This window comes from Gallinula chloropus, assembly GCF_964237585.1.
Source record: "Gallinula chloropus genome assembly, chromosome: 16".
Taxonomy (NCBI): domain Eukaryota; kingdom Metazoa; phylum Chordata; class Aves; order Gruiformes; family Rallidae; genus Gallinula; species Gallinula chloropus.
Window position 1 is genome coordinate 8,842,063 of NC_140101.1, and position 25,164 is coordinate 8,867,226.

The window sequence follows — 25,164 nt, forward strand, 5'->3', positions numbered from 1 at the left end:
GCGAGCGGCAGCGCGGGGCTCGGCTGCCGGGCGGGGTGAAGCCGCGAGGCGCCTGAGAGTGAAATGCCCCCCCGGCTCGTTAGGCGAGGCGCGCTCACGGTGCAGCAGCGCTGAGCAGACCTGGGCGAGCCCGCAGCCGCCGCTCAACCCGGACCGAGAACCGGCGGGAAAAGGGAAGCGGCAGCTGAGCACTGCCCGGTGACGGCGGGCCGAGTCAGCCCGGCTGGTGTGAGCTTCAAATGCCCACCCCTCCCCCGGCACGGGCTGCCGCGGGGTCCAGCCGCGCTCACCGCGCCGGGGCTGGGCGGCACCTGCCGAGCCAGAGGCAGCCGTGACACAGCGCCGGCCTCCGCGGGGACAGGGCGTGCGGCAGCGGCACAGGCGCTGCTGTTCGTTTCTAGTTTGGCTTCCTCAGAGGAGAGAACGGGGGGAGGTTGTACAGACGTATCCGAAGGCGCTTCAGAACTTGAGTTACAGTTCAATTTCAACAGAGACACACGCCAACTGTTGGTGTGAAGGTGAAGGCCGCTGGGATGGGCCAGCTGGTGCCTGAGCTTGCAAAGGTGGGGGCTTTGGGCAACAGCCGGGCTTGTGTCACAAGGATGGCACCCTGCGGGGTGATGCGACCTGGTCTCCAGGGGTGATGTGCACATCTTGCTCCCTCTGGAAGCCGGGGGGATGCTGGTGCTCCAACACGTTTGTACCTCAGGCACTTGTGGTCCTGGATCTCAGTTTTCACAGTGGGCTGGAGGGGAGCATATGAACAATACTTCATCTGTGAATAGCGAAGCTTGATTCAGAATGTGAAGCTGATGAAACCCTGGAAATTTAGTTGCAAACGTTGTCTCCCTCCTTTCTTTGTGCCAAAATTAAAACTCGGAGTTTGCCAAGCCATAGCCAGTTTCAGTGTTTGTGAAGGGCTCCAAACATGCTGGGTCAGAACATCAGGAGGGTCTGGAATGCTGCTCTAGCACAAAGGGAGGCCTGTGCCGGTCACTGTAGATGGCTGGAAGTAGCTGTCAGTATTTCCCTTGAGAACCTCTCTAAAAAGAAATTTTTATTCTGCAAATTTGCGTGCTTTTAGCTCGTAATTGCCTTCTGGAGAAGCCCAGCCAAACTGCAAGAAGTGAAGTTGGAAGGAATTGAGGGAGATGGGTGGGAGTGTGGCACAGAGGGACAGTGGGGGGCACGTGCATCTCACCTCCATGCAGTATAGCTCATGCTCGGGGTCACAGACAGGAAGAAGCTCCCTTGCTGTGCAGCCCAGCCCTCACCCTGTCCTCCCATCCACCTACAAATCCAAGAAAAAGTCATTGAAAGGCACCTCTGGAAAGCTCTGGTTGAGCCTCCTGCTCAAAGCGGGGCCAATGTCAGAGTTAGAGGAGGTTGCTCCGGACATTGTTGAGAGAACTGTTGAAAGTCTCTGAGAATGGGAAGTCCCCAACTGCTCTGGGAGACCAGTCCCTGTGCCGCACCACTCTCAGCACAAAGAGCATCCTCCCTGCTGTGCAGTTGGTTGTGCAGCTCTGACAAGCCTGCTCCTCCTCCCTGCAGCCCCCTTCCTCTGTATCCCAAATCTGTGCCTGTGCTTCTCTGAGTTAAAAGGAGTAGCTGCTCCCATCTGCAAGGGTAAAGTCTCAAAGGCAAGTCAGCAAGTGGTGGTAGATGTGGAGCCATCACAGCAGTGTCGGTCAGGGATCAGGGCATGGCCACACTCCCACGTGAGCTTTGTTTGTTGCAGTGGGTTCTTGCCGTTGCCACCAGAGCGATGTCAGTGCTGTACCAGGCTGGTGCAGAATGACGGAAATCTCAGAACTCTCTTTCCCAGTCACTTGAGTTTTGCTTGGCATGAAAAGTAGGTCATCTGGCCTCAGAGTGAAGGCCAGAAATGTAAGCTGTTTTGCTTTCTCTATGCTTTTTCTTTGCTTCTGTTCTGTTGGGGGGGGATTTTTGGTTTTGGCCTTGGCATCATTTTTTCAGTTGTTTTTGTTCCTTAAGTCTTTCAACTGGCATGATCAGGAAACGCCACAGTTGTTTTGTTTTACTGGCCTTGTAGTTGTCATGTGCTTTTAATCATGAGAAATTGATGTAGAAAGGGACAACTCCTCAGGATGTGAGCTGACCTTCTCACCGTGCCTGCTGGCCCCGACAAAGGGGAACCACAGATGGGTGTTGGGGGCCATGGGAAAGGTTTGGGAAGGAAGAAGGGGGATTGAGCCAGGAAAGTAGAAACCTGTGAACCTACAGAAACACAAACTCAGGACTGGATGTCACAAAAGCCAGGATCTAAAGAGGTGAAGAAAAAAAAAAGGGGGGGGAAGGAGAAGGATCCCCAGTGACACTGTGGGGAGAGGGAGCATCAGAGTGGCTGGAGGGATCGGGGCCACTGGGTGAAGAGACTGCCCGAGAACAGGAGGCTCCAGGTACCAGGAGGTGCAGTCGGTCAGGTACTGTGAATTGTCACATCTCCACTCCAGCGAGATGTCATCCCTCAGAGCAGCGCACTGTGGGCGAAGTAACCATGGGTGATACCAGATTAGCGTGTCTAAAATGTTTTGTATGAAGAGATGGTGATTTTCATGTCTCATCTCTGACTCATCGGCAGGAAATGCCCGCTTGACCTGCTGTTGCTACTGAAAAGGGGTAGGTCAGACCAAACCCCAGTCTACTAGTGCTGTACAGACAGTTTTGCAAGGGCTTACTTGAGGCAGAAAGTAATAATTTCATCAGGATGCCTTTCAACCTGCTTCTCACTTGTGCTTTTCTGATGCACAGCTACTGAGCATCTGTTGAATAATGTGTGTGCTGAATGGCCAAATGTTCTTTCAGAAGATCCTAGGAATTTCGCAGTTGTTTGAGCTCATCTCAGATGATGTGGCTGCAGGTAACATGGTGTTTAGTTTTAATTCTTAAATTACACAGAGCAGCCTAAATAGTTATTTGGAACACCAAGGGCAGGTACAGATGAGTAAGTGACCAGCTGTAACCTTGTGCTGGAAGCATAGAGGGAGGTGCTAATTTATGGGCACAGGACTTTGTTCTCACAGTGGAGGATGTTGGCTCTGAAAAGCAAGAGCCAAATTTCTTCTAGGGAGTGGCTTTGGCAGTCTTTGGCCTTGGAGGGCTCTGGTTAGCTTTATAGATTATCCATAAACACTGTGATCTCAGGCGGGTTAAACAGTCACCCTTGATCCAAGTCCTTCTGAAACAGAGCACACTGAACTTCCTCCTGCAGCTCTGAGTAGTCAGAGAGTGGAGGAAGTTGCTGGATGTAGGGAAGGTGGAAGTGGTTCACCTACATTTATGGTAGAACTATCCTACCACCATTTGAATATGCCGCTCACCTTTGTAGCTTGGCTTTACAGCAAAATTAAAATCCTCCCCAGGGTGTGGAGAGGCACTCAGCTCTCAGCCTACCTGAAGCCAGGCTCAGATTCTGGTGTGGAATATGGTATGGGCCAAACAACAAGGTGAACGTGGTGTTTCAAAGGCATCAAGCAAAATGGGCGATATCAACACCACCAAAATCAGCAGGGGCCTTAAAATGTCAGTGTCTGTAGGCTGTGAGTGAGGGGGTGCCGATGGCTGTGGTACCAGCGTGACAGCAGGGCACTTACTGCTTACAAAAGATCTGCCCTTCAGGGGCTTCATATTCCCCAGGATCAGCTCCATTGCAGTTGCTGAAGATGTTGGCAGGCAAGGATGTGAATAGACTGGCCGGAAAACAACCAGCAAAAAGACCATCTCCTCCTACTCAAGACATCTATTTGTTATACAGGCAAAGGTTAATTATGCTACTAAGAAGGTAGGGAAAGAGTCAGCAGTGTAATTTGCTGGCTTTATTGCTTTTGGGCAGGTGGAACAGATTCTTTTAGTCTCACTGATGAAATGCTGAAAATTGTTTTAAACATGTCACTATATAGATTTGGTTTTACATCTTCTAAGTGTGTCTTAGTATATGTATAATGTCTTAGTCTCTTGTTCACTAGATACATGCAGTTGGCTTATGCCTGTGTGGATACATATACACACACTTACACGTATAAATATAAACAAATAGAGAGAGAGGCAAATTCCAGGAATGAGCTCTCAGCAAATGACATCTCTCCCTTTGCTTTGGTATTTGTTGCTTGAAACTCTTGGATGATTGGTTTGTTTGTGTCTTATTTCACATTTTTCTAGTATTGCCATGCTAACTCTGGAGTTTATCCAGGAGGAAGCAGCGACAGAAGGAAGCACATCCATCGCTGCAATCAGTGCCCAGCAAGATGTGCTACTATAGCCAGAGGTTGTGATCTGCCTGAAATGCAAACAAATGGGATCAGCCCTTGGGAACAGGAGCACAAAGGGCAGCAGGAGGGAATATTCCTAGGGACACTTCCATGTAACCTGCTGGCACTGCTAGTCAGGTGGCTGAATACAGAGTCTGAACTCCTCCCCTGCCTCGGCTACAGGAATGGTGTGAAGAAGAACTTGTTGAGAAGCAACAGCTGACTTCTCCAGCCCTGTTTGCCCTTCAGGAAAATGCAGTTCTCCTGGTCCCAACCCTATATCCTTATTTTTGGCACCAGATACTTGTTCATGCTGGCTTGTGTCCTGTCACTGACCAACTGCCGCTCTGCTGGGTAGGTGGGCAGAGGTCAGTCCCCATCCATGGGGCTTGACAGCTTCCCAGCTGACAGGCTGTGCTGGGTGAATGGCTCAAACACTGCCGTGTGGGGACAGGAGGTGCTGCCCCAGAGACAGGACACAGCAGAATTGTCCTCCCTCATTTTTTATTATAAACTGTGATTTTTTTTTGCTCTAAGAACATTTCACGTGTTTCAGAGCTGGTGCTGTGCTTGTGCACTGTGACTCACCCAAGTCTGCTCTTGCAGTAGGTGATGAGCCTTCTGTCTCAAGATGTGACTCTCCCAGCACAAATGGGTTATGCTTAGTGACAGGCTTTGGCAGGAGGCAGTTGCTGTTTCGCAAATGCCTAAATTGAGGCACAGAGAGGCTGGAGAAACAGCCCTGAAATGGACAGCAAGGCAGCGGGTGAGATGGGAAGCACATCTTGCAGGACCCCTGCCCTCGGAGCAGCACTTTATCTTGAGACCCACTGAGACTCAGGAAATCTGCTCCCACTTTTTTACCCTAATCTCACAGGAAACAGGTTTCTGTTTGCTCAGCGGCACAGATGGCTCACACTAACACAGCTCACTGGCCTGACCTTTCTGGCTGCCGCAGGCAGCCAGCCACAGGGGCTAACTGCACCACGAGCTGCAGCCCAGCGTGGTGCAGCTCCACGGTCGTGCCTCCTGCAAGGCGCAGGGATGCAGCCGCACTGCGTCAGGCCAGCAGGCCCTGGGTCTTATTTCCAGCAGCAGCTTCCAAATACTTCTGCACACTCAGAAAATGGGGCAGGAGAAGGCAGCGATGACAAAGCACCACCCTTTTCCGTTCCACAGACTTATAAAATTGTTTAGGTTGGAAAAATCTTTTTGATCATCAGCTGCAACCGAGATCACCAACAGTTCTTCCTGTCTTCCTCAAGTCAGTCTGGTTTCATCTTTAAAGAGCTGCTCAATGTGTAATTTAAACAAGCATTGCAGGTTCAGGCTTCCTGCACCCTGCCACAGGTGTGATTTCTGGAGCGTGTCTGTGTGTCTGGTGCATGTGTATCTATCCCAGGATCTGGTGGCACTTTGCATGTGTGTGGAGAGAGAATGACAGGGAAAGAAGGTGCCAGCAATACAAATCGTAAGTTGTAAATTCAGAAAAACAACCAAAATTACCCAAACTGGAAAAATGAATTATGGTCAGGCTAGAATTATGATTTTAAAAAGGCAACATCCCCCTTCCCCTGCAAGAAGCCAGCGAGGCCATAAGCTGGCATCTCAGGGGACAAAGAGGAGCGCAAGCAGATACAGTCCTGCTCCCAGTAGCCTCTCCAGCTACTCAGCACTATATTGAAATCATGGAAACTCACACTGTGTGCAGCTTTCTCTGGCAGCCCCTGTTTGCATTGAGCTGTGAGCAAAGCCACCTCCCTTTCTGCTCTGGACCTGGCTGCCACCAGGTTCCTTGGACACAGGTCCATGTGCTGGGGGGACCATCAGTGTTGTGTCCACATTTGCCCTTGGTGGCCGGGCGGCAGCTGCTTCCTGGACAGGAGCCATTCATCACCCAGTAGGTGACACCCGGATACCAGCTGCAGGAAGCTTGGCCTTGCCTGTCCCTGGCTTTCCTCCCTCCTGCTGCAGTCCCTCACTGCCTGCCCCTGCGATGGGCACTGATGTCAGCACCTTTTTGTCGAGGGCAGAGTTGAGGAGTTCTGTGGATTACATTCATGTTGGCATATATATTAAAAGTTCTTCCTCCTTCCTTATTGCAGACCATCCTGAGAGCCCTTCTGTCTGTGGGAATTAACAGATCTTTATGTCAACTCTGATGATAAACAGAGTGTTTTGTTAGCTGGATTATGATTGTTGGTACCAGCCCCAAATGAGTCCAAGTATCCGTTGTGCTGGTGAGAAGCATGTGCTGTGACATGTCTGCAAACAAATGTAGGCAAGTGATGGAAAAAGAGAACAACGGTACAAACAACTGCATTTCTTGCTCACGTCAGTAGCTGCTGGGCACTCCCAGGACTTGTCACCTCATGCTCTTGAGCTGCCTCCGAAACCTGCCAGCCCTTGCAGGAGGCAATGCAGGGCCCTTCCAAGAAGGATGCCAGCCTTCTCTGCCCTTTTGAGGTGGGATGGCATGGGACAGAAGCTGGGACATGGGGAGGCACCTGAGGTGTCACTTCCAACTGTGATCTAGTGACAACAGGCACATAGATTTCCCACCAGCTGGGTTTTCCTTGCCTCCAGCCTGCTTCTACTCAGTAGCCCTGATGCATCCAGAAAAGTGGACATCTCTGCCCAGTGCTTTTTAGCTGATTGTTTGGTATCCAAGCAGTAGGACCTATACATTTTTGTAGGCTGTTACCCTGCCCACAGTGTGGCAGGAGGGACATTTCACAGCTGAAATGATGCAGGTATCCAGTTCAGATGTCCAGATATCCAGCAAAGGGATGGCAGAGAGAAAAAAATAATCTGAGTGCTGACTCCTGCTCTAGTAGGTCACACTTCTACTCTTGTCTCCTTTCTGTCAGAAGCAGCCGGTGGTGGTTTTCATAGGCATTCCTCTAAAGTGCCTCTGTTATCTCTCTAATCCCTCATCCGGACAGCAGTTGCTTTGTTGAGAAAACACAGCTCCTGTTCACACCTACTCCACAGATGGCTCTTGACAGACAACATGCATGTGGTAGAGAGGGGCATCCCTTCCCATGCCGTAACCCTTCCCATGGCTGTGTACAGATTTGAGAGAGATAAAGTGAAAAAGCAACTATAACAAAGATTTAATGCTGTCAAGAACAGTAACCACCTCATAGGACGGAAGGGGATGTATCACAAAAGACACTAAGGATGAATGGAAGGAAACCTACCATGGTGGGATGGCAAGCACCCACCTAGTTCTCACTGTCCTCTAGTGGGATGGGGAAGAGAATTGGAAGGCAAAAGCGAGAAAGAACTGGTGGGCTGAGATAAAGACAGACAGCTTTTTGTTAACATACTCACTAGTGAAGTAAAGCTGCACATGCAAGCTAAGCAAAATAAGGAATACATTCATGGTTCCCATTGGTAGTTCCTAGAGAAGCATATGGGGGTCACTTGGGAAGACAAACATTGTAACCCCAAACATCCCCCTTGTTCTCCCCCTGCCCTTGAGCTTTCATTGCTGAGCATGATTTCTGTGGCATGGAACATCCCTTTGGTCACCCAGGGTCAGCTGTCCTGGCCCTGTGTGCCCAGCACCCCCACCCCCCCACCCTGTCCCTTGCTGCAGGGGCAGAGTGGGAAAAAGAAAAGGCCTTGAGGCTGTGCCAGCCCTGCTCAGCAGTAGGTAAACACTGGGGTGTTATCAGCCAACACTGGTTTGGTCACAAATCTAAACCACAGGCCCCGACCAGCGCCTCTGAAGGAGCTCCACTCAGCCCCAGGCAGACCTGGTGCAGCAGCGCTGGGGGAGGAGAGTCTGCTGAAAGCAGAGCAAGAGCCAAGGGCAAGGGAATTGCTTCTTTCCTTGGCAAGGCCATTCGCTGTGGATCCTCCTCTCTTTCCAAGAAGACATCAGCTCTGGCAGCCTCCTTTTGCCCATGCAGTTACTTCTCTGGTAGACCCAGCCACTCCTTCTCTGTGCTGCATCCAGCCAGCCTGGCACAGGGACTGCAGTGGGTGCCTTGCTCATTGCCAAAAAGCTGCCACTTGTGCCTCTCCCCGGATGTGGGGTGAGATGAAGCTGCAGCTCAGCAGCTCCCCCTGCTCAGAAAGCAGAGGGGAAGCCCGAGTGTCAGGCCTTCAGCTGATACCTAATACCCGATACTCCAATTAATTTCAGCATTGTTGACAGAAAAATAGTTGTGTGGTCTCAGAGTTTCTACTGGGATGTGTAACATCTCATCGCCCCGTCCCAGCAAAGTGGTACTGGCTCGAAGTCATCAGTACAATTCTAACCTAGAAATCTGCAGCACTAGTGAACGTGTTAACAAGAAGCTCTTTTGTTTAGGTTAAAATACCCTTAAAAACTAAACAGCTTAAATCCAGGTTGTGTATGATGGACTGCACACTGTAACATTTTTTTGTTTGTTTATTTGAGAAGAATGTGCCCACGGCAAAGCCAAGCCTGGTTCCTTGCTGTAACTAGGCTCCCTTCTTAGCAAACTCACCTTCTCACCCAGTCAGCTGTTGTGAATAACTAATGGAGGTTGCATAAGATGAGAAACTCTTCGAACCTGGCTGAAACCAGCTGTCACTCTGGTAATGCAGGGACTACCGCTCTTTCCTCTGAGTCATGAGGTGGTGATAGCTCGGCGGGGACAGCACCAGCAGACTCACCAGGTCATCTCGGCTGGCCACCTCAGCGTCACAGCCCACGTAATATTGCCTGTAAAACCCTGAAATGAACACCATAGCTTGTGTTTCAGGGAGGTTGGATATGTGGCAGACATAAACTGCACAGAATCACACTGCTTAATCTGTGCGACAGCAAGAAATAAAGAAGTTACCGCTTCCACTTGTGCTTTTACAGAATTCAGCCTGACTTTTAATTGGAATATTTCTGGTTGCATTTGTCATGTAGTCCATCAGGTTGTTCATAACAAGTGAATATGAGCCCTGGTGTCCTGATTAAATCCCAAGTTTAGATGAATGCCTTCTGCTTTGCTGCAGCTCCCACCGTTTCTGTTACTAGCTGGTGAGGCTCTGCCCTGCCCTGTGGTGCGGGGTCATTCTGTGCTGTCATCTACAGACCCCAGCGTGGGCTGGGGCTGAGATCCTGAGCTCCCTGAGGAGATCTCAGAGCTGGCTCAGCCTAAGTGGATCACAGCCCTTGTTCCTGTCTCACGTCGATGCACAGCACACACAGAGCCGGGTGCCCAAAGCCAAACCCAGCTTTGGCAGCACAAATATTGCAGTGTCCAGGTTGGCACCAGCAACCCTGTTGCACCAGAAATGTTGGGTCCAGCTTGGCCTCTGTTGACATCCACCCTGACATGACTACTGTCCTTCCCTGTGTGGGAACAGGACTGCTGCCATCCCATGTAATCCAGGACCGGCGCCAGTGCCTGCCTTTGTGGCTTCCCATAGCAGATGGGTTGTACACTCAGCAAATCCACTGCGCTTGAAAGGTGCTGATCCATCACACACACGTACGCAGCTGCCCAGCACCTCCACAACAAATCTGATGCTTCCAGAAGGTGTTGTCTTGCAGCACATTTACCATGTGATGGACAGAAAAACGTGGTGCTTTTTCTTCCCGTTTTTTGCTCTGTGTGTGGCAGCACAGCCGGCACTGCCGTACAGTGCTGCCAAACAGGCTGCTGTAAATAACTCCTCTCTTCTTCCCAGGTACAACATCTAGGCTGGAACAGAGCATGTCTCTGGGGAGATGCAGGCAGGCAGCTGCCTGTGGGGATGGCTGCTGTTCCAACACATGATGCTGCCAGGGGCCTTAGTATCCTTCATACCATGGATGATAAATCAGTACCTGTTTCTCTCCCATAGGCAGGGTCCTGCTTATGTCAACAGCTGATGCTTCAAAGCAATAAGTAATTAAAAAAAATGAACTGCCCTGGAGAGTGAGATAGGTGGCAAAGATCTGTTTGGACTGGATTGCAATGCCTGATGCTCTGCAGAACTGCAAGGCCACTCAAGAGGTACTTTGCCCTTGGATTCTGCAGAGAGAAGGACAAGGGATTGGTGTGTGGCACCTCCTGGCCCTGTGTGAAGGTCATCGGATGGATGACTCTGGTGCCTTATCGAGGCAGTGGCGAGCGGTGGTGTGGAACGAGCAGGTGTGTGCCCTGTTCTCGGGGCGGCTCGCTGCTGACATCACTCATTCACTTTCTTGTGCTCAGCAAGTCCAGGCAACACCCTGGCAACGGGCAGTGCTGAGCCCTTGCCCTTGCCTCACCCTGGACTTCTGCCGCAGTGCTGACCGTAGAGCCCCCGGCACGGGGGCCTGGGGCGGTCTGGGAGTACAGCTTGCAGTCCCCTATTCAGAGTCTGGCTCAAGTTTGCTCTGACAAATAACCCTACACTCAAGCCAAGTGGCCCCGAGTTTCACTTTCTGCTCCATGCTGAGGAATTGCTGGTGGTTAGTTTTTCAGAGGTGCCCAGTGAAGCTGAGTAATGCAGGGAAGCGGCCTCAGACTGCCTGTGGAGGAAGTTACACATTCGGCGTTTGAGAAAATGTATGCAAATAGCTTTTCTAAAGCCTTCTCATCACCATCCACATTGAAAGCAATTAAACCTCCCTCAGAGTGACACTTCCATGCAAAAAACATTATACAGCATGTCGCCTCACTCCAGCACAGCCAAATAAATCATTGGAGGCAACGGTTCAGGGTGGTATAAATCAGCTGCAGCAGCGAGAGCAGCGGCTGTTTTCAGAGCTGGTAAAGGGCCCTTGAGCTCGGCTTCACCTTTTCTCCTCCTGCAAAGACTTTGGAGCCAGTTACAGTGCGACAGCAGGAGTCCCACTGCAAGCAGGAATGGAACCAAACATGAAAGGAAATCATTAGGGTTTCCTTGGAATAAAATAAATACAGTAAAGGTGCAAATGCTCTTTTGGGGAAAAATACAAGCATGCAGCCGAAGTGGTGCAGTGCTAAAAGCGGACCCACCGCGTTGGTGGTGTTCGCAGGTTGCTCTCCTGGGCTGAGCTGCTTCTAAGCCCTGGTTCCGCTCACGCCTCAGCCCTGCTGAAGCTGCTGGCTTTTCAGCAGGCCTCTGAGTGTGCTGCCAAACTGCGGGTTGTGGGGAGCCGAAGGGGAGCGTGGCTGAACCACGCACCTCCCTCTTCCACCCGGCGCCATCCCCAGCGCACAGCCCAACACGCAGCGTGCGCTGTTACCCGGCTCCACCAGCACCACATCCGGCCCTACGCAGCAGGAGCAGGTCCAGAGTGTGGTTCTGTGGGTACCCACCGTGCTGCAATTGGCAGCTCCCACGGAACTGTGTGGTGGCCACGGCCAGGAGCTCTTCCCATGGCTACGTTACAGCTCATCATGGAAAACATTTATCCAGGCAGCTGCTGCTCGGGGATTGGGGCAGGAGCTGGCAGTGTGCAGGTGAGCGCAGGACAGCTTCCCAGCCCTCTGGTTCTCATGGGGACGTGAGGGACGTGCAGGCCTGGAAAACAAATGCCCATGCTCCCGCTGGCTGTGGAGGGCAAAGCAAGGCTCCTCTCCCCTCATCAAACCAGGATGAACAGGAATCACTCTGAGCAGTGTTCACCGTGTTGCTGCTGACCAACAAACCCCAAAACAGAGCCTGACCTTGCTGTGATTTTAAGAGAAATCAAAGGCTGCACATGTGCTAAGAAAGTCTTGCAAGCCCTTTCCTTGTACATCAAAGGCTGTGACTACAGAGGTTCAGCTCTTTGCCTTTCTGATTAAATATTTATTCTAATTAATCAAAATCCAAGCTGGGAAGGTTAGGACAACTGGAAACCCTTACAGTTAGCTCCACCAAAATAGCCAAATATATTCACAGATTAAACTGAGATGGAGAAGTGTGGCTGGAAGTGGAAGGAGACGTCCAGAACGGACCCATTTTGTAGGGCAACCTAGGTAGTTTGGCACCAGTTAGCAACTGAGAGGAAATGTCTAAAATCCCCTCAGTTGTAGATAACGGGCATTTTTTGGTGCACAGGAGAAGAATGTATAATCTGTATTTGAAACACCATATTTAATGTAGCTGTGGAAGGTTCTTATTCACCACACAACTGTCTCCCCCACCTGGGAATCCAGTTAAGCTGTTGGCCTTTGTGAGTTAATTTTGCATTATGTAATTATGAGTTAATAGAAAGCAATTTCCTCTGAAACGTTCTTTGTTCCTGGTTGTGCTTGTCCCCGATTTCTGGAAGGCAGTCACATTTCCACATGGTGTGAAGTCCTGAAGTCTGTTTTATAGATGGAGTCAGAATTTCATCCCACTTTCTTGCCTCTGCTGCTGCTTTTGAATTCCAGCCATGTGTCTGGATAGTCCAGATGTTTCTTTTCCATCCCTGTCACCTGGCAGGAGTTAGGCAGGGTTTCACCTCTGCCTGTACTGCCCTTTCATCTGGTTTTGCTGGATGTCCTCACAGTCCCTTGCAAACCGGGAAAGAGCTGCACTCTTCCACACCATCCACAAACAAGATTGGCCCCAGTGGAAAATTTCCTGGCCTCCCCATCTTGACTTCCTGGTGTGCTGAAAATGGCCTGTTTGTTTTCTGACTCTCAGACAGTTTGGGCTGTTCGGCAGTATTTTATCCCAGACATCATCACAGCCTTTTGAGAGGGACTTTGTTAAGTGGCATTTTAAAATCTGGATAAATTACTTGCACCAAATTACACAATAATTTTATCTCTTGTCTGCTGAAGTTTCCTTCCTTGGGCAATTCTGGAAAGTATGGCCTCAACAGAACATTTAGATCTGAGAGGCATTTTATGAGTCTTTGTGCAAGTCCACTTTGACCGGGATAGATCATCAGCCTTCAGAGGTGGGCTGACACAAACAGAGGCAATGAAATCAATTTAACCTCTGCAAAGTGCCATGATGAGCTTAATATCTTAGCCTATTTTTCTGATACAACCAAGCTCTGCAAAATAATATCTGTCGATATTGCCTCCTTTTGCCAGCTGTGCCACATCTGTTGACTGTGGTAGAATGAGCCACCCCCATGGTTAGGCACGTGTACGGGTGTGATTAAGATCAGAGCTCTGCTGGCCTTGTTATGAAGTGTGGTGGGTGGCATAATTGGAGAACTGGTCCACTGCAGTTCGGCTAGCACCTTGCAGGGCTCGGTGGAGTTTTTCCATCTTATACAGGTACCTGCTTTTGGTTTCCTTTCTGTTAGTGCTGACGTCAGTGTGAGACAACAGGAGCACCCATGGGCGGCAGTGGTCTAACCCCCAGCCAGAAATGCCAGGGCCACTTAGGTGTGCTCTTATTGCCAAATTAAGTACACACCCTGTTGTCTCTTTCTGAAAACCTGCTGCATCAGTAATTATGTCTATGATCTGGCACACAGCAAACGATACACAGTGATTATTTATTATATACGCTGTGCCTGTGGGTGCACATGCAGAAGATACTTACATTCCTGCTATGCATGCATCCTCCTCGTCCTGCTCAGAGCCAGTGACCACACTCTATTGGCTTTAAATGGAGCTGGAGTGAGTCCCAAGCTGCAAGGAGACTTTTAGTAAAAAGCAGAGGGAGCACGCTGCTGTTGCAAAGGAGATTGCTGTTCAGCATCCAGTCTGCCCTGAGACTCTGTTTCTCTTTGAGCAACACAGCTCAGGTTCTCCCCTTGCTCACCAACTGTTTGGTGGCAGAAACCACCAGGCAAGATCCAAAGCAAACAGCGTTGCCGAGCAGCTGGAGGGCTGACACAATGCAATGCTGACTGTCCTCACCTTTATAAATGGAGGCATTTTCCTAATCACAGGATAGAGTCTATGCTGGAAAGTCTCTACCATTGGGGCCAAAGGTGCCAGAAGCTTCAGAGACAGTGACAAATGCTGCAAAATTCTAGTGAGGGCCCTGACATCCTTGCTACGATGTGTCCTTCACTGAAGTGGCAAAACAAAGATTATCCTCTGTGATTTGACAGTCCAATCCAAGCCTTTTCGTAAAGTGACAGTAAGACATGTGCAGCCCTTTAATGACTGTTTCAAATGCCAAAATTGAGGATTATGCTCCTTTTACCTGGCTGCCTGCTCCGTGGTCAGCTCCTGCAAAGACTCTGCTGCTAACCCTGCTCCGAGTGCTCCCAAGCCCTGCCTGGTCCCTGCAGCCACAGGCTCCCTTGGGAGTATGTGGCACTGTTGTCTGGGGTCCAAGACCTTGGGGTGCTTCCTGGGCAGGTGGGTTTGCTGCTTGCTGGGTGCAAGGCAGCCCCTGCCCACCCTTTCCCGCAGCAGCTCTGGCATTCTCGCAGCTGGGTGCAGGATTTGGCCTGCCAGTCGCCTGTACAGCCTGGCTGTGCCGGTGTTCGTCAGGAGTGAGCAGTGATAGCTGCCAGGTTGGTCTCCCACACACAGCACTTGAGCAATTCTGTTGGTGCCGCTGTGCATAGGCAGCTCCAACCTCTCCAGACTGTGCATGGTGCAATAGCATCCACACTCTCCCTCCGAGCACTGTGCTTGCACCGGGGCACCCCCAAGCCATCAAAACAGAGCTCTCCCTCCAGTGCTGCAGAATGCCTTTTATGTGGAGACATGCTCTAAGGGTGCAGCTGCCTCTTCTTGTGAGTGTAGGTGCACTGGCAGGACCCGTGCCTCCATTCCTGCTCATGGCCATGCACCAATAGACCCCGCCTTCCCTTTCAGGCTGCCGGCAAAGCTGCTTACACAAGCCCTCCTTGAAGCGTCACAGGCACCACACCATGAGTACGTTAAACTCTGCAGAAAGTGGGGCTTTGCTCCCTCCTGCCCCAGGTTAGGAGGGCTGGAGTAGCTGGTGCAGGCTGGAGCATGGCAGGTGGAGGAAGGTGGTGGGGCAGAGCCAGGGCTCCCTGGGCACCAGCCACCAACACCTTCCCTGCAGCAGCTGTGCTTGGAAGTGCTCCCACCCTGACATCCCAACCTGGCCCTATGGAATGACCCAAGACTTTTAAACCTCTCTTCCTGTTTAATTTCATTTTATTTTACAGGAAGAGGCAAAGGGAAGGCGAAATGCTTTGGTTGGTGTTTTTACTCCCTTAGCCAGGAAGCAGCAGAGAGGCAGGTCAGGGAGAAGAGGGGATGTCAAAAAAACAGGAGGGAAAGTGAAGTGGGTTGACTGAGGCTGAGCCCCAGGAGAGAGGGAGATAGGGAGAGGGGAGGTGAATCAGAGCCCGGGCAGCATGCCTCAGCGCTTGGCTCCAGGGCTTCCTTAACTTCGTTTCTCTGTGACAGTCCCCACTGTGGCAGCCTGGGCCTGGGAGCAAGTTTCTGGGTGGCTCCTCCAGCAATGCGATTGTTAATTAAAATGTTCAAAAGGTTTGATTATTGATTGTGAAGATGTCTCGCCTTTCACCGTGTCTGCATCAAATGAATCATAAAGAAAACAAGAAATCTTCTTCAGTTTCCTTGCCCAAGGCATTGTTTCAGGAGTTGGATAAAAGCTATTTTGTGAACAGCAAATCTCGCCACCACTTGGCCATGCAGTTCTGACAGAGTATTATGAGCTCCCGGAAATTAATTGGGCTCATGATTTAATTTATTTCAATGAAGTTGTTGGTGGTGGAGTGGCAATCCTGGAAAACAAGAATGAGTACCAGTTTCCTTGTTCCTGAAATGAACTCAGTTTATGCAGGCTCTCCAGGGAAATCCCTGCTTTCCTCTGCTTTCCTCTGCAGCCCCTGGCTCTTGAGGATCCCCTTTCCTGGAGATCCTGCTGCTCCTTGGCACATTAAGAAAATGAATGCCTAACTTTTTAAAGAGAGATTTCCACTTTCCTGCTAATCCCTGCTCTTTTTTACTTTATCTTAACTTTTATCTGTTCCCTACTCCAGGGGTATCTGTATCTAACAAGAACATCTTTCTCTCCCATTTGTCAAATGTGGGAAGTGTTTTCTTTACTTGCTCTTACTGCCTCCAGGCTGGAAGGGGGGCTAATCCTTCATGAGATTGATGTGATACACAGCTGTATCTGGAGAACCCTTCATCCCAGCATCTGGCCCACGGCTGACAGGTCGGCACCAGGCACTCCCCAACCTACAGCCAGACGGTCACTGCCTGCCTGGGATGGAAATTTGGATTGAGCAATGCCCCAGGGTGTGGAGGCAGACAGGGACATACTGGGCACGTCCTGGCAGCTGTGGTCTGTCCTCATTTCCCATGCCCTGTCCCATCATTCGTGGAAGTGCCGCTGCCTTCACTGCCCACCCCGGGGCAGAGGCAGCTGGCTTCTGCTTGCACGACAGGTCCACAGTCTCACCTCCTGCCCAGGGTCTGAAGCTCGACCTTGGTTTTCCCAGCTCTGTCTGTCAGTGAAATACGGAATTACCTCTCCTTCCCACCTCCTTGAACAAAATGTGAGTTGCATAGATCCCACAGTCATAAATGAGGCAACAAACGCAGCCAAGCCCAGCAGCTCTGTGTGCTGGGCCAGGCCCCATCTGCTTTACAGCTCCTTCTGGTTCCCTGGATGGGGACAACATTTCTTCTCTCCCATTTTTTTCATTTTCAGGCATCTCCGTGTCTCTTTCCAACTCCTCCTACACATAGCAGAGGCGATACCCACAAACATGTGCAAAACTACTTAATTACTCTTTAACCGACTGGGCTGCTGATTGCTGCTAGTGCTGATTATCACACTGACCGTGATGACTTCGCCCCCTCTTCCCTTCCACCCATCTGCGCCCATCACCGCCTGCCAGGCTGCACCTCCTCCCTTGGGATGTGTGTGGGGCAGCCAGTGCTCATCCATCAGCCCTGTTGCCCGGTGGGCTGGCGCTCAGCCCTTGCTCTGCTGGTGCCGCAGGCCACAGGCACATTACTGGGTATCTCAGGACCGTGGCTGAGATGAGGGGTGACCTCATTAATGTTTATAAATATGTAAAGGGTGAGAGTCAGGAGGATGGAACCAGGCTCTTCTCAGGGATGGCAGCGATAGCACAAGGGCAACGGGTGCAAGCTGGAGCAGAGGAAGTTCCATGTGAATATAAGCACTGAAATAGACTGTCCAGGAAGGTTGTGGAGTCTCCTTCTCTGGAGACATCCAAACCCACCTGGACATGTTCCTGTGTGATTTAGTCGAGGTCATCCTGCTCTGGCAGGGGGATTGGATTTTGGGGGTCCCTTCCAGCTCCTGGCTGGCCCAGGACCCTGGCTGCATGCTTCCAGCCCTTGCTGAGCAGTCCAGGGCACGGCCGAGTGTCCCTGAACCACTGCTGGGTGCCCTGGGCCAATGCTCAGTGTCCTGGGGCTATTGCTGGGCGCCCCAGGACCACGGGCGCGGGTCCACGGCTGGGTGTCCCAAGACCACTGCCCGCTGTCCAAGGCCATCGGTGGTGCCCCAAGGCCACGGCCGGGCGCCGGAGGGCCACCTGCAAGGCCGCGGCCAGCCACCCCGGCGGCCCCGGGAGCAGGGCGGGCGGACCGATCCCTACCCAGGATCCTGGCCGCGGCTGCGGCAGGAGTTTGCAGCCGGTCCCCGCGGCGCCCCGCCCCGCCGCCCCTCCCGCCCCGCCCCTCCGCGGCCGCGCTGCGCGGGCGGCGGCTCGGAGCCGGCGTGGTGCCTTCTGCCGGGCCTCGGCGCATGTGAGCGGCGGCGGCGCGGCGGCAGCAGGGCGGCGGTGGCGGCGCATCGGCCATGCGGTGGCCCCGCGGCCCCCGCGGCGCCTGGCGGCTGCTGCCCCGGCGCTCGCTGCTGGCCGCGCTCTTCCTTTTCTCGCTGTCCTCCTCCCTCCTCTACTTCGTCTATGTGGCGCCGGGCATCGGTAAGCGGCGGGCCGAGGCCCGGGGTGTGGTGCGGGGGCGCGCCGTCTCCCCCTGAAACGCTGAGTAATCCGCACCCAGCCGGCCGGGCGCCGCGGCATCCCCGGCGGCCGCTGCCCGAGGAGGGGAGGCCCGGTCCCGGCGACCGGGGCTGCGGCTCCGCGGTGCCCGGGAGGGGGGGGGCGGGCTCGGCGCCGGGCAGCGCGCCTTCGCCTCCCGTCGGCTCTGGGGAGACGGCGAGGCCGGGGTGGCCTTTGCTGGCGGGGGTGCCCGCTGCCCACTGGTGCCCCGCGGGCAGGCACCCCCGGCGTGCCGGTCTCCGTGCGCGGAGGGGCCGCGGGAGGCGCTGGCCGCGCTCCCCGCGGGGCTTCCCCGGGCTGGGGGACCCGAGCGGTGCCGCCGCCCGCGCCGAGGTGGGGGGGGCAGCGAGCCTGCTGCCGGCCGGCCGGCGGGCGTGCTTGGAGGAAGTGGAGCGTTGTCCAGGCGTCCGTGGTCTGAGCTCCTCTCTGGCGGAAGTCCTGCTCTCCTTGTCAGGTGGGAAGAGGGGAAGCGGCTGAGAGGGAGAGCGTACCTGTGCCTGACTTCTCCTTCTCAGCCTGTTCCACCGGGGCTGGAGTAGGTGCGTGCCGAAATGGCCAGCGCCCGGTGCGGTGCGGCTGTGCGCCCATCGCCCCTGAGGGACAGGAGAGCCTCGTGAAGCAGCTGCTGCCTCTGTATCTCCCTTCTGCCAGGAGCCAAGGCTTGTGGCTTGGCCTTCAACCCAACTCTGACATCAATTAATTTTGATAAAAGTAATTCTCTAAAAATAAACGTTGGGAATAGGGGTTTCTCCTTGAGGTGTCATTGATTATTGCATCCCTAGCTTGGACATCCCTGGGACACCTATGTCTGCTTTTCAAGGTGACTTCTGTGGGCTTTTATCTGTCGATGGTGTCCCACGGCTGCTGCTGGGCTTCAGGAGCCTTTTGTGGGGCTGAGTGGGGGTTGGCTGGGAGCCTAAATGAGGACACGCGCTCTGGGCCTCCCTACCACGCTCCTCCTGGCGTGGCAGCCCAAGGCTCCGCTGTCCTGATGGGCTGTCCTGTGTCCTGCAGCCTGTCCTCGGAGCTGCTGAGCTCTTCTCTTGCATCCATGGGAGGACAATTTTATGCTGGTGCTAATGGGTGGCGTAGCTGCTGCCTGCTCCCTCTGTAAGCACAGCCTGGCTCGTCTGTTCACATGCTGCTGTGGGGCTGGCAGTTGTTTTATCGGATGCATCCTGCAGCCCTTTCTGGGGCAGGCATGCAGAGTGTCTTCTCCAAGAGCTGCAGTGTGGCTGTGGCTGGGTTTCTCTGAGCCCAAAGAGAAGAGCTGTACAGCTTCAGAAGGAAACTTCTGCTATAAGGATGTTTTTGTTCCTTTTTTATGGTTGTCTAATTAATTTTGTGCTACTTTCTGAGGAGTCACCAGTCCTAGAAGTGTTGGAGATGCTGTAAGGTATAAACTGCTGCTTAAAACCAGCTCTCTGCCCAGAGACCTTTCCTGGTGCAGACCTTGGAACCTTGGATAGCATTGTCACATCCCACCCCGTGTTCTTGCTGTCTTTGATGGAAGAGGAGGAGAGGTGAAGGTGCCTGTCCCCACTCGCCTGTGGATGTCAGTGATGTTCTGAGTCATCTCTCCATCAGGTGACAGAAGACCTGCTTTTGCTTATATTTTTTTTGCTCCCACTTTCAACCAGAAAAAAGTTCTGTCATGAAAACCCAGCCCCGTGTTCTCCAGGGTGGTTTGGCTCACCCTCCTGGCACTTGGAGGGAGCTTGTTTTCAGGCCAGAGTGATATGGAGAGGCTTGGAAGAAAAGTGAGATAGGACACGAGCAGAGCTGAGGACTTTCATAAGATGACTATTTGGTGTGTGATGGAGATATGCCATTGGCGGGGTGTTTAAGGGGCCTTTGCCTGCCTGCTGCTGCCTTGTGTGGTGGGGTAGGGCTGGGCTGGGTTTCTCTGGCTGCTGGAAGGCCTGAAGAAGCCTCTGCCCTAGTACTGTGCCTTGCGGGATGCAGTGGGGAAGCGGCTGGAGGAGGACCTGCAGCGCATAAGCTAAACCATAGGCAAAGGAGTGATTAGTCTGTTCCTTGATTGTACCTTAATTAAGAAATCCAAATAAATGGGAACTGAAGCTGCGATCAAGCTTGAGCCAGCTGGAGACTGGGCCTGGAAGGGCTTTCATCTGCTCAGCCATGCTGGGAAGGGGCTCCTAGAGCAGACCCCCGCTCATGGGAGCCAGCGGCTGGCCATGCCAGGGCTGCAGCCGGCCCACCCTGCCTGGGCAGCATTAGCCCATCGTCTGGGGACAGCCCTGCGATGGGATGGCAGCGAGGGTCAGGGCATCCCTGTGGCAGGGTGTACTGTCATCACGGTGGGGGGCCGAGCCCTTTCCTGAGGCCCTGCTTTTGGGGGGATGGAAACTCATTGGTGTTGCTGAAGCTGTTTGTGCTGGAGCAGTTGTGTGCCAGTGCCAGGAGAGAAATGGGACAGGTGCACTTCTGGGTCCTGTCTCAGTGCATTGGTGTGGAGCTGGTACACTCTCTGGCTCTCTTGCTGGCTGGAAAACTGCTCCTGGTGCCCTTTGAGGATGGGGAGAGGGAGCCCAGCTTGGGCTCTGGGTTACCTACTGTGGTGCTGGCCTGTTGCCCAGCTGGACGTTGTGTTTGGCTCCTTGCAGACTGGGTAATACCAGTGTGCCTTTGGTCTGCTGGAGACGGAAATTCAGGAAGAAATTAATGTTTACTGTCAGCAAATCACCACACTTGGTACCCACAGGGAGCCCAGAGCTTTCAGGGCTCGTGTTTGTGTTGTGCCCAGGTCTCTCCTATGCCTGGGGTGGCTCCTTGCTTCTGTCCTTCACAAAGGTTTCCTCCTATGGATTTTCCTGTGGCATTGGGTTTGTGCAGTGTAAGCTCATACTGCCTCCTTCCTGGTGCTTGAATCCCATAGCCGTGTGTCCTCCCCACACAGCACCCTAACAGTTTACATCCATGGGTTCCCAAAGCCACCTTGGAAAGTCAGTTGTCAGAGACCCAGCTGATTGTGCAAATACAGCAGGCTCTGCTTTTATTCCACGCTGTTCTTCGGGCCGCTTGCTTTTGTCCTTGCTGTGGCTGGGGTGATTATGTGGGTCTGTCTCATCGTGGCCATTGTGCACTGGATGAGGCAGCCGATTGTTCTGCTCGGCAGCACAACGGGGCTGGTGGACATGCAGCGGCTGGAGGCTCTGGGAGATGGGTCTCGTATCTGCACGGGGCCCTGCTGCTGGCAGGTATGAGGCGATGCTTATGAGTGAGAAGGTCGCTTTTGCTCACTGCCTTGCTCAGAGGTCTTGCAGGCAGCAGCAGCAGGGTGAAGGGCTGTGAGGCAGACTGCATTTTAGTTATGAGCAACGGCACTGGCCTTGTCTTTGAAATAAGCAGAGCTTGGCCCTGGGTGAACTGTTTTGTCGCGCTCTGGAGTCCAGTGGACACCTCGACAGGTTTTTATTTCAAGGCTTGCTCTGGCACTGGGGCTCTTGTCCTCGTGGGAGAGCCAGCCTGTGTGCCCTGCTTGTCCGTAAGGGATGCGCAGAAATGGGCCTGACAGAGTTAATTCTGAGTGTACCTAGACCCTGGTGTTGAAGCAATGATGATATGGGTGCGAGGGGTGGAACTCTTTGAGAAGCTGGTTCTGTTTGGTCCCAGCCTCTACTCCTGAACTCATCCTGGGGGCTGTGGGTCCTTTGAGGAGCTATGCCACAGACCCTGCCTGTCCTGTGTTTTCATGTCGTTGTGGCTCATATGGCTTTCCTAAAAGTGTCTGGGATTATGCTCTTTTCACGGGGCCTGGGAAGTCAAGGGAATTCCTTCCTGCAGCTGAAAACAGTAATGCTTTTACAAGCTGCTTGCACTGCAAGTTGCTGTTTCATCTTTAACTCTCGCTGCAACAGTAGGAGTTTCTCGGACCTTGGACTTGGTCCTTGTGGACTGGGTGGTGGCTGGGAGGAGGGAAGTCAGGGACCTTCGCTGGTGCTCAGGTGGCTGCCCTCGGCTCTGCCCTTGTTGGGTCTCCAGATGCTGGAGTGTTTTTATTTAATTTTTTTAAAAACTTGGTTTTGCAGAGGAGTCGTGGTTGTGTCCGATGCAGGAAAATAATGTGCAGTTTAAATTACTGGGTAAAAGACCTGTAATTAACTGGGTCTCTTCTTCCTCAAAACTTAGCAGACATTGCTCCTGACCAGTCATACAGAGCAGGGAGTAGCAGCATTAGTCCTGGTGCACATTTATGGTGCAAGAACTTGATACTGATAAGCAGGAGTTCTTTGAAATGCTGTCCCTTCACACTGCGTTTTGGTGGGCAGCAGATCAGTACTGTGGGCACCAACAACTTCCTCTGTGCAGCTCATTTTTCACTTTGGTCTCTTGCAAGAATATTAAGTGGCTGGTCCAGTTTGGTTATTTAATGTGTCAGCCTGGCAAATCTTAGAACAGAGGAGTTCTGAGAGAGAAGGCATTGGATTTTGTAACTGCTGGCTTGCCCCAGAGTGAGGCACCGTGGTACTGTGGGAAGTGGTTGAGTTGCCCTCAGTAGTGAGGAACAGGGGAAGAATGGTGGTCATGGTCCTGTGAAGGGGGACACAGACCTGGGGCTGACAAGTCTGGGTGACGAGTGGGGAGAACATGGGGGTGTGGGGTGTGGGTGAGTAGCTGCTGCTTTTGCCTTCTGAGCACTTGTGTGAATGTCCACAGAAGGGGCCTGGCCAGGCTCAGCAGCTGGTGGAGAGGAAGGCAGAAGGGGAGAGATGGTGCAGCCCCAAGCGGGGGATGCTGGCTGGGGCAGGGTGCTGCTGCCCAGCTCATCTGGGAAGCGTGCTGCTGGGACGCAGTGGCCTTGGTTTGGCTGGGCGCAGGTGCTTGTTCAGGTTTGCCATCAGCTTGCTGAGTGGCTGGGCACTGCTGGCACAGGTAGAACTTGGAATAATGAAGAGAGGTTTGTGCTGTTGTAGTCCTGTCTTTCACCTTCTAAGTCTTCCCTCTGCAGCGTAAGGAAGCGTAGTATCGTACTACAAAGAGAGTGGCAATGCTGCTCTCTTCACCCCCCTCTCCCTGAAAGGTCTGCCAAGCTGCATTTCACAACCTAAGAAAAGAACAGCCCAGTTTCTCAACATATCCCACTGATGCGTTTGCAGTCATCGGATCCGACAGTGATTGGGGGGTAGCAAGAAATCCTCGAGTGCTCCTTGATACAGGAACTTGAGCTCAGGATCTCCTGTGCTTCTGTGGAAGAAGACTGGTGGCAGCTGTGGGAAATAACACCTTTGGTAGCACTGCTCCTTTCCAACTCCCTCCCAAAAGGCACATGCAGGCAGGACAGCAGCTGCAGCCCTGCTTGTGCAGAGCAGCTCCTGTGCCAATACACCCAAGGCACTGGAGGTGCAGAGCATTGGTCAGAGACCACCTCTTGGCCAAGGCTAACAAATTACAAGGTTTCTTTGAGGGCAAGTAGATAACTAGGTTTTTTGTGCCTGAAAACACCTGTGTTATCTGTCAGGCACGTCTGGTCTGGGTTATTTTGCTGGCGACTCCCTGGCATTGCAACTGCAGAGTATGTGAGGATTTCATGTTTCGTCCATCTGTCTCTGGAAGGCCTGGCCTGTGGAAGCGATCAACACTCACAAAAGCTTCCATGTTCTGGTTCATTCCTGCAAATTAAATGCATCCAAACGTCAGTGATTTGAAACAGACCAAACTTTAGAGCAGAACCATTCATGCCATCAGCCCAGACTTCCAGGAGGGCTGATCTTCATGGGGTTGGGAGGCTGTGGAGGGCTGGGGCTTCAGCAGGTGCTCAGGCATTTGAGGTGGCTGCTGGCTGTGGTGGAGGTAAGGGCTTGGACATGCTGCTTTGCTCCCGAGCTGATAGCCTGTTGTTTTTCCAGGTGGACTCATTAATTGCATTAACTCAGGCAGCATCTGCTCTGTGGGGTACAGTGAAGGCCCCAGGGACTGCTGCTGGGAGTGGAGACAAGCTGCGTGGGGAGCTGTATGTTTGCACTTGCTCCCATGTGAATGCTGTTGGTGGATTTTAACATTCGAGCAGCATGCAGTCTTTCAGTGTTTAATTGTATTGATATTTTGGGGAACCTCCCCAGTGTGGCTGCTGTGACCATGGGCTGGTGGAGTTGGCTGCAGATGTGCTGTTGCCCGGGCATGGCTCTGCAAAGCCCTCTCCTCTCCCTGGGGCGGCGTAAGAGCATAAATACTCTGGGAGAGAAGTGGATGTGCAGCTCTACAGAGCAAGAAGATCTTTCCCTGAACAGTTTTATTTTCAAAACATTGTTACTGCCCTAAAACGTGTGTTTACTGTGACAAAACCTTTACTGGCTTTTCTTTCTCCTTTGCATTTGGACTGTTCTTCTGACTAGCTTGTCTGACAGCGCTTTGAACACTGGTATGTTTGGATGGGTAATGTGCATTTGAAGGTTTTCTAGCACCTGCTCTAAATACTGGGGATCTTAGTCCTGTTCTAAGAGATGGAGCAGGAAACCTATAGTGGACTGTGCTGTTGAAACACAAAAACCGCCCGAAATCCAAAGTCTGAGATGTTTGTGGATGTGTTTTATGGAGAATATTAAGCTGAGAACATTAAAACCACCAGGGCTTTTAGCATTACTCAGGCTGCTATTGTTTTGAAAGGAAAGGTAGACTGAAAAGCTGTGGAGTGATGTCAGTGCCCAGCAGGATTACAGCTCTCTTGGCCATCCTCATCTGCTACTTGGAAGGGTCCCAGGGGTGATGGAGGGACAGCATGCCTGGGTGGGAAGTATGCTCGTAGTATGAGGTGGAGTGTGATGATGGGTAGTGTGGTGGTGCTTTTTCTCTATCAAAAAAGGAATTTTCTGAGTCCCGCTGGTCTTCCTCAAAACTGAAGTGAAGGAGCAGGCTGTTGTGGGGGCAGGCAGGTTTGGGGGATCCCTTGTGCTCTGTACTGGCTGTGGGTCCTTTGTAAAGCTGCAAGCTTTAGTGCGCCTTATTTGACCTGTTATTTTCCCAAGGCATGTGTATCTTAACTTCAGGGGTGCAGGAAGCTCATTTGGAGCTCCTGCTGCACTCCTGGCTACAAGGTGGAGTCAGGGAGGGGTTAGTGCTTGT

General features: G+C 52.5%; 1 protein-coding gene across 1 annotated transcript in view; it reads left to right on the top strand.

The window, feature by feature from the left end:
* Nucleotides 1-17,876: 17,876 nt before the first annotated feature.
* The window catches only part of B4GALT5 (beta-1,4-galactosyltransferase 5), a gene marked incomplete at both ends in the record, with an annotated part of 31,664 nt that continues 24,376 nt past the window's right edge, over nt 17,877-25,164 (top strand). Inside the window, one exon of the mRNA XM_084271772.1 lies at nt 17,877-18,003. Within this exon, the coding sequence (XP_084127898.1) occupies nt 17,877-18,003 (127 nt within the window). The remainder of the gene's footprint in view (nt 18,004-25,164) is intronic.